Source organism: Ricinus communis, chromosome 9 (genome assembly GCF_019578655.1).
Source record: "Ricinus communis isolate WT05 ecotype wild-type chromosome 9, ASM1957865v1, whole genome shotgun sequence".
Taxonomy (NCBI): domain Eukaryota; kingdom Viridiplantae; phylum Streptophyta; class Magnoliopsida; order Malpighiales; family Euphorbiaceae; genus Ricinus; species Ricinus communis.
The window spans coordinates 1,081,606-1,097,657 of record NC_063264.1 but is presented as its reverse complement, the minus strand read 5'-3'; the positions used below and the strand labels follow the sequence as shown (position 1 = coordinate 1,097,657).

General features: G+C 40.3%; 4 protein-coding genes and 1 pseudogene across 5 annotated transcripts; all 5 read left to right on the top strand.

Moving 5' to 3' along the window:
* The first annotated feature begins 546 nt into the window (after positions 1 to 546).
* On the top strand, positions 547 to 1,966 carry LOC107261260 (glycine-rich cell wall structural protein-like). 2 transcript variants are annotated; one of them, XM_048379613.1, is made up of 2 exons: positions 547 to 1,409; positions 1,482 to 1,966. In XM_048379613.1, the coding sequence occupies exons 1-2, from the start codon at positions 686 to 688 to the stop codon at positions 1,739 to 1,741; spliced, it is 984 nt and encodes a 327-aa protein (XP_048235570.1). In that variant the 5' UTR covers positions 547 to 685; the 3' UTR covers positions 1,742 to 1,966. The 2 variants fall into 2 exon arrangements, with proteins under 2 accessions (XP_048235570.1, XP_025013140.1); XM_025157372.2 differs by having other exon boundaries at positions 548 to 1,966.
* A 1,807-nt stretch (positions 1,967 to 3,773) lies between these two features.
* LOC107261252 (uncharacterized PE-PGRS family protein PE_PGRS54-like) lies at positions 3,774 to 6,632 on the top strand. The gene has a single exon (XM_015719190.1). It carries the CDS (start codon positions 3,774 to 3,776, stop codon positions 6,630 to 6,632), a length of 2,859 nt encoding a protein of 952 aa, XP_015574676.1.
* Positions 6,633 to 8,751: 2,119 nt separating this feature from the next.
* On the top strand, positions 8,752 to 9,946 carry LOC107261253 (glycine-rich cell wall structural protein-like). Its single transcript, XM_015719191.2, has one exon. It carries the CDS (start codon positions 8,818 to 8,820, stop codon positions 9,808 to 9,810), a length of 993 nt encoding a protein of 330 aa, XP_015574677.2. The 5' UTR covers positions 8,752 to 8,817; the 3' UTR covers positions 9,811 to 9,946.
* An 834-nt stretch (positions 9,947 to 10,780) lies between these two features.
* LOC8258823 (GDSL esterase/lipase At4g16230) lies at positions 10,781 to 12,528 on the top strand. The gene is made up of 5 exons (XM_015719192.2): positions 10,781 to 11,042; positions 11,138 to 11,268; positions 11,437 to 11,661; positions 11,816 to 12,071; positions 12,161 to 12,528. Exons 1-5 carry the CDS (start codon positions 10,781 to 10,783, stop codon positions 12,382 to 12,384), a joined length of 1,098 nt encoding a protein of 365 aa, XP_015574678.1. The 3' UTR covers positions 12,385 to 12,528.
* A 791-nt stretch (positions 12,529 to 13,319) lies between these two features.
* On the top strand, positions 13,320 to 14,712 carry LOC8258824 (annotated as a pseudogene).
* Positions 14,713 to 16,052: the final 1,340 nt, after the last annotated feature.

The following is a 16,052-nucleotide window of genomic DNA, read 5'->3' as shown; positions in this document are numbered from 1 at the left end:
ACCATATTTATCCATAAAATTCATAGAGATAATCATTATTTTAATTTGGTTTAAGATAAATCAAGTACAAATATCAGTTGTGACTGTTATAAGAAAATACTGCTAATGGTAGTAAAAGCTAAGAATGGGAAAGAAAAGAAACTGAGTAAAAGAAATAGAAGGTACAGTGTAGTTGCAAGGTGGCTTTCTTTATTGATTGAAATTTGAAGATTTTTCTCTTAAATATTTAATTACTTTTTTAAAAAAAAAAAAAAAACAAAACAAAACAAAAAAGTGTTTTTTGAAAGGATTTTATATTTTAATAATTTGGTGTCGTAATTTGTCCTTTTATTTATTTATTTATTTATTTATTTTTGGAAAAAGAAAATTGATATGCAGCATATTGGCCACCGTACTCTTAGTGAGGTATTTCCGTTCCATTCTTTTTGATTGGTGGGCGCAGAAAAAGGGTCACCACATTTTTAGTGTAGATCCTACATCTGAGACCTGCCATTGAAAAATTCATTCATTCTCTCTTTACTCCCCTATAAATACAATTGAACTCTCATTACTTTACATAACATCTTTTTGATAGCAGCGGACTGATCAATATCTTTTTGCATTATTTGATCTGCATTTTCTTTATCCATTTTACAAATAAGGCTTCTTCTTATTCTAATTTTTGTTCTTTTACAAAAAAGCAAAGATGAGGAGACTTTCTATTCAGTTGGGAGTTGTAGTTGTTGTGTTCCTGTTGGTGTTAGGATTAGTTGAATGTCGAAAAATAAAGCAACGTGAATTAACTGTACTTGTAGGACTTGGAGGTGCTAGAGGTGGCGGTGAAGGTGGTGGAAGTGCTGGAGGAGGATATAACCTTGGAGGGGGATATAAGATTGGCGGAGGATATCAACTTGGAGGAGGATTTGGCGGTGGAGGAGGCGTAGGCGGTGGTGCAGGAGGAAGCGCAGGCGGTAGCGCAGGAGGAAGCGCGGGCGGTAGTGCCGGAGGAAGCGCAGGCGGCAGTGGCGGAGGAAGCGCAAGTGGTGGTGCCGTAGGAAGCACAGGCGCAAGTGGTAGTGGCGGAGGAAGCGTAAGCGGTGGCGCGGGAGGAAGTGCAGGCGGTAGCACCGGAGGAAGTGCAAGCGGTGGTGCCGGAGGAAGCGCGAGCGGCGGTGCTGGAGGTGGCAGTGGCGCCGGAGGAAGCGCGAGCGGTGGAGGAAGTGCAAGCGGTGGTGGCGGAGGAAGTGCAAGCGGCAGTGGCGGAGGAAGCGCAAGTGGTGGTGCCATAGGAAGCACAGGCGGTGGTGCTGGAGGCAGCAGTGGCACAGGAGGAAGTGCAAGCGGCAGTGGCGGAGGAAGCGTAAGCGGTAGTGTTGGAGGTAGTAGCAGTGGAGGAGGAAGCGCAAGCGGTGGCGCCGGAGGAAGTGCAGGCGGTAGCGCCGGAGGAAGTGCAAACAGTGGCGCCGGAGGAAGTGCAGGCGGTAGCGCCGGAGGAAGTGCAGGCGGTAGCGCCGGAGGAAGTGCAAACGGTGGCGCCGGAGGAAGTGCAGGCGGTAGCGCCGGAGGAAGTGCAGGCGGTAGCGCTAGAGGAAGTGCAGGCGGTGGTGCTAATGCGGGATTTGGTAGTGGAGGGAGTATAGGTTGGGGCTTCAAAGGAGGATTTGGTGGAGGAATTGGAGGAGGAAGTGGCGCAGGTGGTGGCTTTGGAGGAGGGGAAGATATTGGTGGCGGTGCTGGCGGAGGATTAGGCGGGAGGCATTGATTTCAAAAGCTAGTGATCCTTCAACACCCTGCTAGCTAGTTTATAAGGCGATAGTAAAATTTTCAACTAGCTAGTGCGCGAGGTGGTAGCAAGATTTATATATGTCCTAAATAATGAAGATCATAGCCACTAGAATAAGTTAAAGCAATGTTTAATGTATTGCTACAATTCCATATCAATGTATGACAGTTAGTTATGAGTAATAATCGTTAATTACACTGTGAAGCTCAAGAAAAATAAAGCTTAATAACTTTAATTTCGGTAAATAAAGGCCAAAAATGGGGCAAAAAAGAAATTATAATACAAATATTCATACTTACGGATTATCTCATTTTATCCAACAAAAGAAAAAACGTTGTTCGCACCCCTCTTGTTCCTTGATCAACTGAGAAGGACACAGGCTATCTACCTCAAGAATCAATCTGCACATGCCCTAATTACTCCATGAATGCCGTTAGCAGCCCCTTGATAAATGATACAAATAATACCATCAAACAAGGCTGCCTCTGATACTTGAGTTTTCACCAAATTAAGTCAAAGCCAAAAGTGCAAGAACAGCAGATAAAAAAAGTCGTATTGCAGTAGTAAATAGTTAAATTCTCGAGCGTCCAATCTCAACATCGTATAATCTAAAAACTGGAGGCCAGCTCGTTCCATCACGCCTTGTATAGATCAAATCTTTCATATGCCAGCCACAACGCGAACATACACACAGGATCATCAGTTTAGTGCCTTCGCTAATGGAAAAAAGTTTACATCTTAGGAATACTATAGTAAGACCAGGTTCTGTGAATGGGATTGATTTTGGTACTCCCTCAGGACGATATACAAATGTTAGAACGACAATTCACGTTATATTTAGGCAACTTTTCTTAAGCTTTTGAGTTTGCTTCAAGTTTAGCTATCAACTTGCATTGCCTGTTCGAATAGGGTTTTGAAACTTTGTAATTTTATTTCAACAGAACATTAATCTGGCTGGAGAAACTTACTTCCTTCTTACTTGGCTCGAACAACCATTGGAGATGTGATTCTGAAGGGTTTCAACTATGCTTCTTCTGCAGGAGGAAATCTTAATGAAACAGGATCATGATTTGTATGGTTTCTGCTAATTAAAAATTCTCTTTTGTTTGATCTTAAAGGAGGTTTTGCACCAAGTCAGCTTTGCTGTGCTATTTATATATTTGGAATTTTTCTAGCTAAACCTATCTAAATCTTTTGAATTTAGCTGCCCCTTTTTTTGGGAGGATCAAGTTCCTTGCCAACTATCGACCCCGATCTCTTTTCATTTGTTTTGGGTATTGTATTACCAAACCTAGCCTAGTAATTATTGAATTCCATATGATGTAAAAAGAATAAAAAAGGAATATTCATATATATACTGCATATTCTTTCTCTTTTGATAGAAATGAAATTCATTTCCCATGCATGTAAGAAAATCTCCGTAACAAGAGGAACCCTTGGTGCACAGATGAGAGTGAGACCTGGTGCTGTGAAATTATATGTACATAAGGAATTACAAGATTTCTGCAATTTGGAGAAGATAACGAATACTTGTGTTCTGCCAAGTCTTTCTAGTCGAACAATAAACAGCTTTGACATTAAGTCCAACAGCTAACTAATGCTGTAGATTTATTCTATAATTGGTAAGGATTAACTAATTAAATCATTTGCCCTACTAAGAAACAATTTGAGGTCAATACCGCACTTTTTACTCGGCTATTTTTATACATCTTTATTAAATTGGTTTCGCAACATATGAACCACCGCAATTTCAGTATACATCCTGTATTTGATATCTGCCATAGTAAAATTTAATTAATAGTATTTTACTCACCTATAAATAATAACTCATGTCTTCTTAGTCTATATGACATTACTTTTTTTTTCTTTTTGAGAATTGAACAAGTGATATCGACTTTGATAGGAATGCAGTAATTAATATCTTTGCATCATTTTAACTGCATTCTTTATCCACACTACAAATACCGCTTGTTCATATTCTTATGTTTTAATACATATTGGTAGAAGAAAGATGAGGAATCTTTCCATTAAGTTGAGAATTTTAGTTGCTATATTTGTTTTGGTGCTGGAGTTAGTTGACTGTCAAAATATAAAAAGACGTGAATTACATGTACAATTTAGAGGTAGTGGGAGTACCCGAGGAGGTGGACTTGTTAGAGGGGGATATAAAATTGGTGGAGGATATCAAATTGGAGGAGGAATTGGCGGTATAGGTGGAGGAGTTGGTGGAGGGTTAGGAGGTAAGGCCGGAGGAAGCGGAACCGGTGGTGTTGGAGGAAGTGCGGGTGGTGGTGCTGGAGGAAAAGCAGAGGGTGGTAAAGGAGGAAGCATAAGCGGCGGTTTTAGAGGAAGCACTGAGGGTGGTGCTGGAGGAGAATATGGCAATAAAGGTGGTAAAGTTAGTGGTGTTGGTGAAGGAATAAGAGGTGGTGCTAGAGGAAGTGCAAGTAGTGGTGTCAAAGGAAGCGTCAAAGGTGGTGTTATAGGAAGTGCAAGTGGTGGTGTCGAAGGAAGCAAAAGTAGTGATGCCGGAGGAAAAACAAAGGGTGGTGTTAGAGGAAAGGCAACGAGTGGTGCCGGAGGAAGCGCATGGGGTGGTGCTGGAGGAAGTGGAGGCGGTAGTGTCGGAGGAAAAACAAAGGGTGTTGCCGAAGGAAATGCAACGAGCGCTGCCGAAGGAAGTGCAATGGATGGTGCTGGAGGAAGTGCAGGCGGTAGTGTCGGAGGAAAAACAAAGGGTGGTGCTGAAGGAAAAGCAACAAGCAGTGTCAGAGGAAGTACATGGGGTGGTGCTGGAGGAACTGCAGGCGGTAGTGTCGGAGCAAAAACAAAGGATGGTGCTGAAGGAAAAGCAACAAGCAGTGTCGGAGGAAGTACATGGGGTGGTGCTGATGGAAGTGCAAGAGGTGGTTTCGGAGGCAAAATAAAAGGTGGTGCCGGAGGAAAAGCAACGAGCGGTGCGGGAAGAAGCACGAGGGGTGGTGCTAGAGGAAGTGTAGACGGTGGTGTCGGAGGAAAAACAAAGGGTGGTGCTGAAGGAAAATCAACAAGCATTGTCAGAAGAAGCGCAGGGCGTGGTGTTAGAGGAAGTGCAAGTGGTGCTGTCGGAGAAAAAATAAAGGGTGGTGCCGGAGGAAAAGCAACGAGCGATGTTCGAGGAAGCGCAGAGGGTGGTGTTGGTGAAAGTATTGGCGGTGGTGTTGGAGAAAAAATAAAAGGTGGTGCTGGAGGAAAATTAACGAGCAATGCCGGAGGACGCGTAAGAGGTGGTGCTAGAGGAAGTGCAGGGCATGTTGTCGAAGGAAAAACAAAGGATGGTGCCGAAGGAAAAGCAACGAGTGGTGCCGGAGAAAGCGCAGGGGGTGGTGCTGGAGGAAGTGCAAGCGGTGGTATCGGAGGAAAAATAAAGGGTAGTGGCAGAGGAAAAGCAAAAGGTAGTGGTATTGGAGGAAGTGCAGGCAATAGTGTCGGAGGAAGCGCATGTGGCGGTATCGGCGGAAAAACAAAGGGTGGTTCCAGAGGAAAAGCAACAAGTGGTGCCAAAGGAAGCGCAGGGAGTGGTGCTGGAGGAAGTGCAAGTGGTGTTGTCAGAGGAAAAACAACGAGTGGTGCCAGAGGAAGTGCAGAGGGTGTCGTTGGAGGAAGTGCAGGTGGTGGTTTCGCAGGAAGCGCAAGCAGTAGTGCTGGAGGAAAAGCAACGAGTGGTGTCGGAGGAAGCGCAAGGGGTGGTGCTAGAGGAAGTGCAGGTGGTAGTGTTGGAGGTAGCACAAGTGGTGATGCTGGAGGAAGAACAAAGGGTGGTGCCGGAGGAAAAACAGCAAGTGGTGTCGGAGGAATCACAAGGGGTGGTGCTAGAGGAAGTACAAGCAATAGTGTCGGAGGAAAAGTAACGAGTAGTGCCGGAGGAAGCGCAAGAGGTGGTGCTGGAGGAAGTACAAGCAGTGGTGTTAAAGGAAGCAAATATAGTATTGTCGGAGGAAAAACAAAGGATGGTTCCGGAGGAAAAACTACGAGTGGTGTCGGAGGAAGAGCAAGTGGTGGTGTCGGAGGAAGCACAAACAGTGGTGCTGGAGGAAGCGGAGGTGGTGGTGCTGAAGGAAGCACAAAGGGTGGTGCTATAGGAAGTGCAGGTGGTGGTGTCGAAGGAAGCACAAGTGGTGGTGCTGGAGGAAGCGCAGGGGGTGATGCTAGAGGAAGCACAAGTGGTGGTGCCGGAGGAAGAGCAAATAGTGGTGTCCGAGAAAAAGCAACAGGTGGTGCCGGAGGAAAAGCAACAAGTGGTATCGGAGGAAGCACAGTGAGTGGTGCTGGAAGAGGATATAAAACAGGAGAATTTGGTGGTAAAAGCGGCAAAATTGGTGGTGCCAGTGGTGAAATAAGAAGTGGTTCTAGAGGAAGTATAAGCGGTGGAGTCAGTGGAAATGTGGGCGGTGGTGTCGGAGGAAGTACACATGGTGGTGCTGGTGAAAACGCAGGAGGTAGTATAGTAGGAAATGCAAAGGGCGAGATTGGAGGAAGTGTTAAAGTTGGTGCTGAAGGAAAGATAGAAGGTGGTGTCAGAGGAAGTGCAAGCATTGGTATCAAAGGAAGCCTAAAGGGAGGTTTTGGAGGAAGCATAGGCAGTGGTACCGCAAGAAGTGTAAAAGGAGGTGCTGGAGAAACCGTAGGAGGCGGTGTCAGAGGAAGTGCAAACGGTGGCGCCATAAGAAGTGCAAAAGGTGGAGCCGAAGGAAGTGCAAGTATTAGTGCAAATGGAGGATTTGGTGGTGGAGGGAGTATAAGTTGGGGTCTTAAAGGTGGATTTGGCGGAGGAATTGGAGGAGCAAGTAGTGCAGGTGGTGGCATTGGAGCGGGAAAAGATATGCACTGAACAAAGCCTCTATGTACCCAACTGCTAACTCCCTATTCGATATGCAGGAGCATAATCTGATTGGCTAGCTGAGTATCATCAAAAATATTCAAAAGAAACCACTATAAAATTCATGTCCCTAAATATTCACACAACTCTTATAAATAAACTTTATATATTTTTGGACCTTCCTGATGTGATAGGGACAATCTAGTAAATGATTACATTGAATTCCAGACTTTAAGAATCTTAAAGTTTTAATTACTCCACTCGTTATAGGCTTTACGTAAGGGTTTTGTCTCTAACCTCACTCCCTCCGCCTCAACAGCCTTTGAAGCCAACCACTCCTCTGGCCACCTAATGAGCAAGTTAGCGTTAGGACTGAGGATACTAAGAGCCAAAAAGTTGCACCTCGGGTCAAGATTGTTCAGTTCTCGAGCTTTCTTTCTGATATGACATTATTTTAAATTAATATTTAATTTATTGAACTAGTTAAATGGTCCTATTGTTATACACTTCAACTCTTAAGATATTCTATTTTTAATATTTTGATTTTTATCTTTTTTTTTTCTTACTTTTTAATTTTAAGTTTTTAATTCTCATTCATTTTTCTTAATGGTATAAAGAAATATATATATAATATCCAAAGCATAATAGTAGAGATTTTGTAACAGACTAACATATCTTTAAAAATCTTATAACTAATTTAATTTCTTTTTATTTTGAAAAAAATTAATTAGTAATTAATATAATCCAATCATAATTTTATCATAGTTTCATATGTATTCCTAATTCTATAATAAATTGATAAATTATTACATTATATATATATATATATATATGATAAAGTTTAAATAATTTTATAAAATTTCATAAAAACTAAAGATAAAAGTAAAAAAAAATAAAAATAAGATACTTATGATTTTATTTTATTGATATATCAATATATGTATTCATTGTTATTATAATACTTTATTAGTTTTTTTGAAGTTTAAATATCTATTAAATTTATAAAACGTATAATAACGCATGGGTTCCCTCTATATAATGAAAAAAATTCATAAAATAATTAGATATTCTTAATAAATATTATATCATATATTAATTTATTAAATATTTTAATATTTGTAATAATATTTATGCACGTCATTCGCGTGACGAGCAATATATATATAGTTATTTATCTATTTTTTTTTCATAAAGAACTATTTGCCTTTATTTGATAAGTAATATTAGGAGACTAAATTTAAATACTCAAATATATTATGGCTAGTATTTTGCTTCTTGTCTTCTTTTAAAAAAAATTGATAAAAACTAAACATAGTTAAAAATTAACTTAATCTCATTCTATTAAATAGAGTTATTTCATCATACTTTCTTTAATTTATTCACAATTTTTATCAAGTTCAATTACGAAATTGATCTCTTTTCTAATTACCATAAACTTCATTTTCTTGAAAATTATAGTATATATATAGAGAGATGCATACTTGTAATTTAATTTGGTGTTAGATGTATATATCCCGTACAAAATTTCACGTGATTCAGAAAAAATTTCCAAATCATCAGAAGTACTGATAATTAATGGTAATAAAAGCTAAGAAGTAAGAACCAACCACCAAGAAGAAACTAAAGAAAGAAATAGAAGGTATGAGGACCCAATGCAGTTGCATGGTGCTTCCATTATTAATTTGAAGTATGAGTGATTTGAACTTGCTTTGAGAATGCAACAGGCAATTTCAACTTTACCATGATGATCAATTATCTTTGCATTACCCAAATCCAGCTGGTCCCCGACAAAGTCCCCTTTGCTACGAGCTGGTTTCCACTTACATTTATGCAGGAGTTAATTTTATTGATCATGTCATGTGATAGTACTATACTACATTTGACTTAGCATGTATACCTTATTCGGGATTAAGTTAATGTTGGATTACTTGATTCAGGAACTGTATATAGTTTTCTTGGTTAGTAATTGTTGAGACAGGGGACAACTATTTTAATGAGTTTACCGGCCAATAATGTTCCAACCAAGAAGTTTGAATTGTGCACCACTGAGCAAAGTCCACAATGAGATGTTGACTCCAAGTTTGCGCCATTTAATGCATGTGCTTTCTTTACTACCAACACTATAAATAAGGCTTGCACTCTCTAGTGTCATCGCAACTAAGTGAACATTCCTCTTACTCTAATCTTTGTTTCTTTTATGAGAAGAAAGATGAGGAAATTTTCTATTAAGTTCGGAGTAGTAGTTGTTGCGTTTGTGCTGGTACTAGGGCTAGCTGAATGTCGAAAAATACAAAAAGAAGAATATCCTGAATTTCTTGGACAAGGTGGCGGAGGGGGATTTGGTGGAGGAGGTGGTATTGGCGGCGGCAGTGGTGTAGGTGGCGGTGCTGGTGGTGGCTTCGGAGGAGGCAAAGGTGGAGGAATAGGAGGTGGTGCCGGTGGTGGCGCTGGTGGCGGCTTTGGAGGAGGCAAAGGTGGAGGGATAGGAGGTGGAGCAGGAGGAGGAGTTGGTGGTGGAGGCGGTGCAGGTGGTGGCGCTGGAGGAGGACTTGGTGGTGGAAGTGGTGGCGGCATTGGAGGAGGCAAAGGAGGAGGAATAGGAGGTGGTGCCGGTGGAGGTGCAGGTGGTGGCACTGGAGGAGGACTTGGTGGTGGAAGTGGTGGCGGCATTGGAGGAGGAATAGGAGGTGGTGCCGGTGGTGGCGCTGGTGGCGGCTTTGGAGGAGGCAAAGGTGGAGGGATAGGAGGTGGAGCAGGAGGAGGAGTTGGTGGTGGCGCTGGAGGAGGACTAGGTGGTGGAAGTGGTGGCGGCATTGGAGGAGGCAAAGGAGGAGGAATAGGAGGTGGTGCCGGTGGAGGTGCAGGTGGTGGCACTGGAGGAGGACTTGGTGGTGGAAGTGGTGGCGGCATTGGAGGAGGAATAGGAGGTGGTGCCGGTGGAGGTGCAGGTGGTGGCACTGGAGGAGGACTTGGTGGTGGAAGTGGTGGCGGCATTGGAGGAGGCAAAGGAGGAGGAATAGGAGGTGGTGCCGGTGGTGGAAGTGGTGGTGGCATTGGAGGAGGCAAAGGTGGAGGAATAGGAGGTGGTGCAGGGGGTGGTGGAGGGTTTGGAGGTGGTGCAGGTGGAGGCATTGGAAGGGGAGGAGGCTTTGGTGGTGGTGGTGGGGGAGGATTAGGTGGCGGGCATTGATTTTAAAACTTAGAGCTGGGTTTAGCACCATGCAAGCTAGTGTATGAGGTGGTAGCAAAATTTATACACGTACCACCAATTAATGAAGAGCATAGCAACTATGAATAAACTAAAGCAATATTGCCTTATTACTACAGTTCCGTGTCAATGTATGGTAAAATTACGGATGGATTATAATTACTTATATAATATAACAAAAATAAGAACATAATTCACACCTGAGATTATCTCCATAAATGAAAGCCAAAAAAGAAAAGCAAGTGCATAAGGAAACCATTCATTTAATGATAGTTGCAAATATGCATGCACATAAACTTGTGCTATTGGCTTCAAACTTTATTCTTCTTCTTTCCTACTCCAGCGACATTGCAAATGCTGTATTCTTCTTCTTTTCGTTTCTCTTTTTTAATTACTACGAAAGTATGAATGGTTAACCATTTGTATTACGAAACTATTTGGAGGCACATATAGCTGCATGGAAGGTAGTTTTTTCATTGGAGGGGGAGGAAAAGTGATTCAGTTTGACAAGTAAACCAGTGTTAGTTTTCGCTGCTGTTTTTGTTGTTCCAGATAAGGAAGAGGAAACGTCATTCAATTGCTCGATTTGCCCAAAAAAAAAAAAAAAAAGAAAGAGAAGCATTTGGTTTTTTGATTCATTTTTCCATCAATTCAATAATCTAATGTGATTAGGCGTTTCAGGACATTTTCACTTATTCTGCAATTAATGTCCAGCGTCAACTGGTGGACTTCATTTCTTTATTTACGCACTGATCCTATATGTACCCAACTGCTACCCCCACTACAATTGTTGGTTCAACCTGCAGGATCATAAGCTGAGTATCATCAATGAAATTATTCATATGCCTAATATGCACCCAACCATTTCATTCTCCTTATAAAAACTTTCTCTGCAAAAATATAACCATCTCTATAAATAGCCACAGCTTTGATTTTCCTCCAGATTTCAGCAATGAATTTGATGCTGGAGAAACTCCTATTTGTTAGGATCATATCCCAGGTTCCGTTTTTCTATTTCTTGTTGCATTTCTGCTCAGCACAGGATGTTCCAGCTTTCTATATTTTTGGAGATTCACTGGTTGATGTAGGAAACAATATGTATCTTAAGAACACTATAGCAAAGCCAGGTTTTCCTAATGGGATCGATTTCGGGAATCCAGTTGGTGTTCCTTCAGGAAGATACACAAATGGTAGAACAGTAATTGACATCATAGGCAAGTTATTTTAAGCTCTCAGCCTGCTTTCAGTTCACTTATTAACTTGCCTGCTGGAACAGGATTTTGAGACCTCGTAATTTTTATTTCAACAGAACAGGAATCTGGCTTGAAAAGTTGCACTCCTCCTTACTTGGGTCCAACAACCACTGGAAATGTTATTCTGAAGGGTGTCAACTATGCTTCTGCTGCATCAGGAATTCTTAATGAAACAGGATCAGTATTTGTAAGGTTCTGCTAATTCTTCTTTGGTCTGCTTTTAAAGGTGGCTTTGTTCCAAATAAGCTTTGCAGTTCTGTTTATATATTTCCTTTCTTGTGCTAAAGCTAGCTTTAACTTTTTCAAAATACATGTTATGATGCTGTAACGATTGGAATTCCCGTGTCATGTACAGGGCAATATAATCCCTCTGGACATGCAGATCAGTAACTTCGCGAAAACGAGGCAAGATATCATATTACAAATTGGTACCCTAGCTGCTCAGAAGTTGCTTAACAGGGCTATCCATATTGTTGCAACTGGCTCAAATGACGTAATGCATGTGGCAGAGACTAAATTAGAGAGGCCCAAGTCATATTATCTTGACACCATAATTTCAAGATTCAGATCACAGCTCACGGTAAGATAAACTTGGATGAATGTTGCTGAATACATAGTTTAGGACATTTAAAATTTGCACGTTATGTAAAATAGAATCCTACTTCGTCTTATATTTCAAATCCAAATACATAATAAAGTTAATATGTTGAGCAAAGACGTAGTCTTGATTGCAGAGACTCTACAGATTGGACGCTAGGAAGTTTATAGTAGCAAATATTGGTGCGACGGGATGTGTACCTAATGTGAGAGATAAGTATCCATTAATATTTGATGGTTGTGCTCCTTCTTTCAACAAAATATCACAAGCATATAACAGAAGATTGAAGAGGCTGCTTGAAGAGCTTCATGCAAATCTTACAGGATCAAAGTTTGTCCTTGCAAATACTTATGCTATGACAGAAGATATAATTCGAAACTATATATCATATGGTAAGATTCTAAGCATTATTCAGATTTTGCACTGGCCAAATTGCATATAATTTTGTAATTGGTTTGATATTTTCGTTTCTGTTTTACAGGATTTGAAAATGTAGACGAAGCATGTTGCCATTTACTAGGACCCCATGGAGGTCTTGTATTTTGTTTTGAACTGTCTCACGTTTGTCAGGATAGAACCAAGTATGTTTTCTGGGATCCATGGCATCTAACTGAAACTGCAAACCTAATTGTAGCGAAGCATACGATGGATGGTGGCCGGAATTACATATCACCTATGAATTTCAGGCAACTTTTGAATTCTTGAATTGTTAAAAAAGAAATGCAAAATGAAATTCTGTAATATCACATTGGGAGTTCAGCCTGTGTTTTCATAGGACTGTTCAATGTCAAAGAATTACAGTCTGCCAAGCTGCAACTTTATTTTGCAAAGAAAAGGAATAAAGTTAAATCACAAGCTCAATGTTCAAATTTCATTGGAATTCGGCACCCATCTGCTGCACTTGGTCCATTAAACAATTAATGATTCAAGTGACCACATTGCTGTATAGTCTTTAAATTTTTCCACTGCCTGTATTTTTATCTGTCATTCATCAAAATAATGCATTTAATAAATAATTACATTCACTTCCATCACAACAGAACTTTTAACTAGTTTAAGATCAGGTTAAGATACAATTTAGCCCATCATATTGTGGTAAATTTTTTGCTGGATATCTGAGTATATATACATAGAGCAAAGGACTGTCCTGATCTCCTTGTATTTGGAGACCCATTGGTTGATGCAGGAAACACCTACTGCATCACCTGTTTCAAATTGGACTATAATTCTTTCCGAAATTTTCCCTTCCATATGTAAACGATACTCCGTTGGAGCCATGAGTTGATGAAAAATCTAGAGGCTATTTTGTCCACCATTATAGAAAGAATATATGCTTCAGAATAAATTGCTCATATAAATCGGCACAGGATCGTTGTTAATACTTACTTTGCATTTAATATTCAGTGTCAACTGCTGGATTTAATATAGTTAGTTATGCACTCAGCCTAAACCCCAACATTTGCTGGTTAACTCTGCAGTAGCATAGTCTAATGGGCTAGCTCATTATCATCATTAATGGAAATACCCAAAGCAAAACAGGATAAGCATATATGCAAAACAGGCTTTGTTTGTAAATTGAAACCATCTCTATCAACAGATTTTATTTTCCTGCAGATTTCAGCAAGGAAGATAATGTTTGACAAACTCAAGGTTGTCAGAATCATATCCAAGTTTCATTATTTCACTTCTTTTTGCATAGCTGCGCAGGAAAGGATATTCCAGCTTTCTATATTTTCGGAGATTCACTGGTTGATGTAGGAAAAAACTTTTAGCTTAAGAACACTTTTGCCAGGCCAGATTATCCCAAGGGGATAGATTTTGGGAATCCAATTGGAATTCCCTCAGGAAGATATACAAATGGTAGAACTGCAATTGACATCATAGGCAAGTTTTTTTAGTTTTGAGTTTGCTTTCCACTTAGTTATGTAAGTTGCTTTTTGGAACAGAATCTTGAGCCTCCGTAATTTTGTCTCAACAGAACAAGAATCTGGCTTGAACAATTTCACTCCTCCTTACTTGGCTCCAACGACCACTGGAGATGTGCTTCTGAAGGGTGTCAACTATGCTTCTTCTGCAGCAGGAATTCTCAATGCAACAGGATCAGGAGTTGTACGGTTTTTTGCTGTATTGTCTTCTAGTTTTGAATTCAGAGGAGGCTTTGCTATTCTGCTTACATTTTTTATAAAGCTTAGCTAAAATCTTTTCCAAGACACATGTTCTGAATGTCTAATGATTGAAAAACCCCTATACCATTTACAGGGAGATCTTATTCCCCTCGATATGAAAATAAGTTGCTCCGTGAAAACTAGACAAAATATCATAGCACAAATGGGTGCTCCAGCTGAGAAGAAGTTACTCAACCGTGCTATCTATATCGCTGCAACTGGCGCAAATGATGTTATGTATTTCGCAAAGCGAACTGATCTGGAGAGGCCGAAATCTTTCTATCTTGACACCATAATTTCAAGATTCAGATCACGGCTTACAGTAAAATACCCTTCAATGGCTATTGCTGACAAATAATTGGAAAATTTTAACCTGTTTAATTGACATGTTTAGCAAACATTAACTTTGTTTGCAGAGACTCTACAAATTGTGTTCTAGGAAGTTTATGGTCACAAACAGTGGAGCTGGTGGGTGTGTACCTCATCTGAGAGATGATTATCCAAAAGTACTAGATGGCTGTGTACCTTTTGTCAATCAACTAATGCAAGCGTATAACAGAAGATTGAAGAGGCTGCTTGAGGAGCTTAATACAAATCTTACAGGATCAACGTTTGTCCTTGCAGATATTTATGCTATGTCAGAATATATAATCCGGAACTATATATCATATGGTTAGGTGCTAAGCATTATTCACATTTTGGACTCCACTAAATTGTACGCCTTTTCTTTTTGTTATTGCTTATGTTTTACAGGGTTTGAAATTGTAGATGAAGGATGCTGCCATTTATTTGGATTCCATGCAGGTTTTCTTCCTTGTTTTCTATCTCTAATATGTCCGGATAGAACCAAGTATGTTTTCTGGGATGCATGGCACCTAACTGAAACTGCAAATTTAATTATAGCACAGCATCTGATGGATGGTGGCTAGACCTGTTCATGGGCCTGGGTACCTGCCCGGCCCGCCCAGGCCCGCACTCCTCGGGCCGGGCTTGGACAACAAATTTTGTATACAAGCCCGGTCCGGCCTGAACCCGAAAAAAGCCCGTAATCTTCGGGTCGGGCTTGGGCTTTTATATAAAAATTCAAGTCCGGCCCGGTCCAGCCCATTTAAAATCATCTTTTCATGCATAAAATATTTTGTCTATTTACTGCCACAAGTCCACTTACTGGTAAAGAAATTATCATAACAAAGCAACAGCAAGGACTTCTTCTTCTCCAGCATATTATGCCGCCGGACTTGTGCTAGAATGGAAGTAGGCCATCTCTGACATACCTTTCTTTTTGGCTCTATTTGTCTTTTTTTTTTTCTTCTCTCCTTTTAAGATCGGCTCGCTCGTTATTGATGCCGCTCCGCCACCATGCCGACCGCATCCACCGCCGTCACTCACCGTCTTATGGACCTCCTTGCATGACTCACTTCACCTGACCTCGACGTCAAGCTAAAAGCTCTCAGAGAAGTTAAAAACCAGATCATCGGTAACCTCGGCGCTATCCCAGCCGTCTCCTCCATCTTTTTTTTTGCTTGTATTGCAGAAATGTTACTCGTCAGTTAGAGTTAGATCTGGAAAATTGTTAATTTTTGTGTTACATGTGAAGTGATTTATTTATTTTTAGAGATCTGTGCGGCCGCATTTTTCCAGATCTGTTTGTTTTCAATGGCTTTAAATTTTTCTAGTTATTTATATATATTGCTGTAGCTTGAAATGGAACACTCATTTTGTTCACCTCAAGATTCTATATGAGTTATTTGGATAATTTGGTTTTGGTGGATTATAAACTGAAATTTATATTTGATTATTTAAATGGAAATCTAATATTTTCTGTTTTTTTTTAATATAATGCAGATTAAAATTTAGTTCATAGCTGAGGAACAAAATTCTATAGTACCCGAAAATGACAAATATAAACAGCCCATTAAGGATGGCTTTGCAGAATATGAAGTTTCCAAAAAGCGAGCAAAGAGTACTTCAATTGTTTGGGAACATTTTGAGCTAATCGGAAATGGTACAAATGATGCCAAAGCGAAATGTAAGCACTGTAAGTCTATTTTGGGTGCTGCTACAAAAAAATGGAACATCACATTTAAGGCGTCATTTAACTAAATGCTCAAAACATAGAAATGCAGATATTAAACAATTTCTTATAGGTAGTGAAGTATTAAGTGATGGGAGTAATTCTATAAAGAATTATAAGTTTGATCATGATGG

Bases quoted from the DNA above. Each gene is read 5' to 3' on its own strand.
- LOC107261260 (XM_025157372.2), top strand. From the start codon at position 686: ATGAGGAGACTTTCTATTCAGTTGGGAGTTGTAGTTGTTGTGTTCCTG.
- LOC107261252 (XM_015719190.1), top strand. From the start codon at position 3,774: ATGAGGAATCTTTCCATTAAGTTGAGAATTTTAGTTGCTATATTTGTT.
- LOC107261253 (XM_015719191.2), top strand. From the start codon at position 8,818: ATGAGAAGAAAGATGAGGAAATTTTCTATTAAGTTCGGAGTAGTAGTT.
- LOC8258823 (XM_015719192.2), top strand. From the start codon at position 10,781: ATGAATTTGATGCTGGAGAAACTCCTATTTGTTAGGATCATATCCCAG. The intron at 11,043-11,137 runs GCAAGTTATTTT...TTATTTCAACAG, and splicing joins AACAGTAATTGACATCATAG to AACAGGAATCTGGCTTGAAA. The intron at 12,072-12,160 runs GTAAGATTCTAA...TCTGTTTTACAG, and splicing joins TCGAAACTATATATCATATG to GATTTGAAAATGTAGACGAA.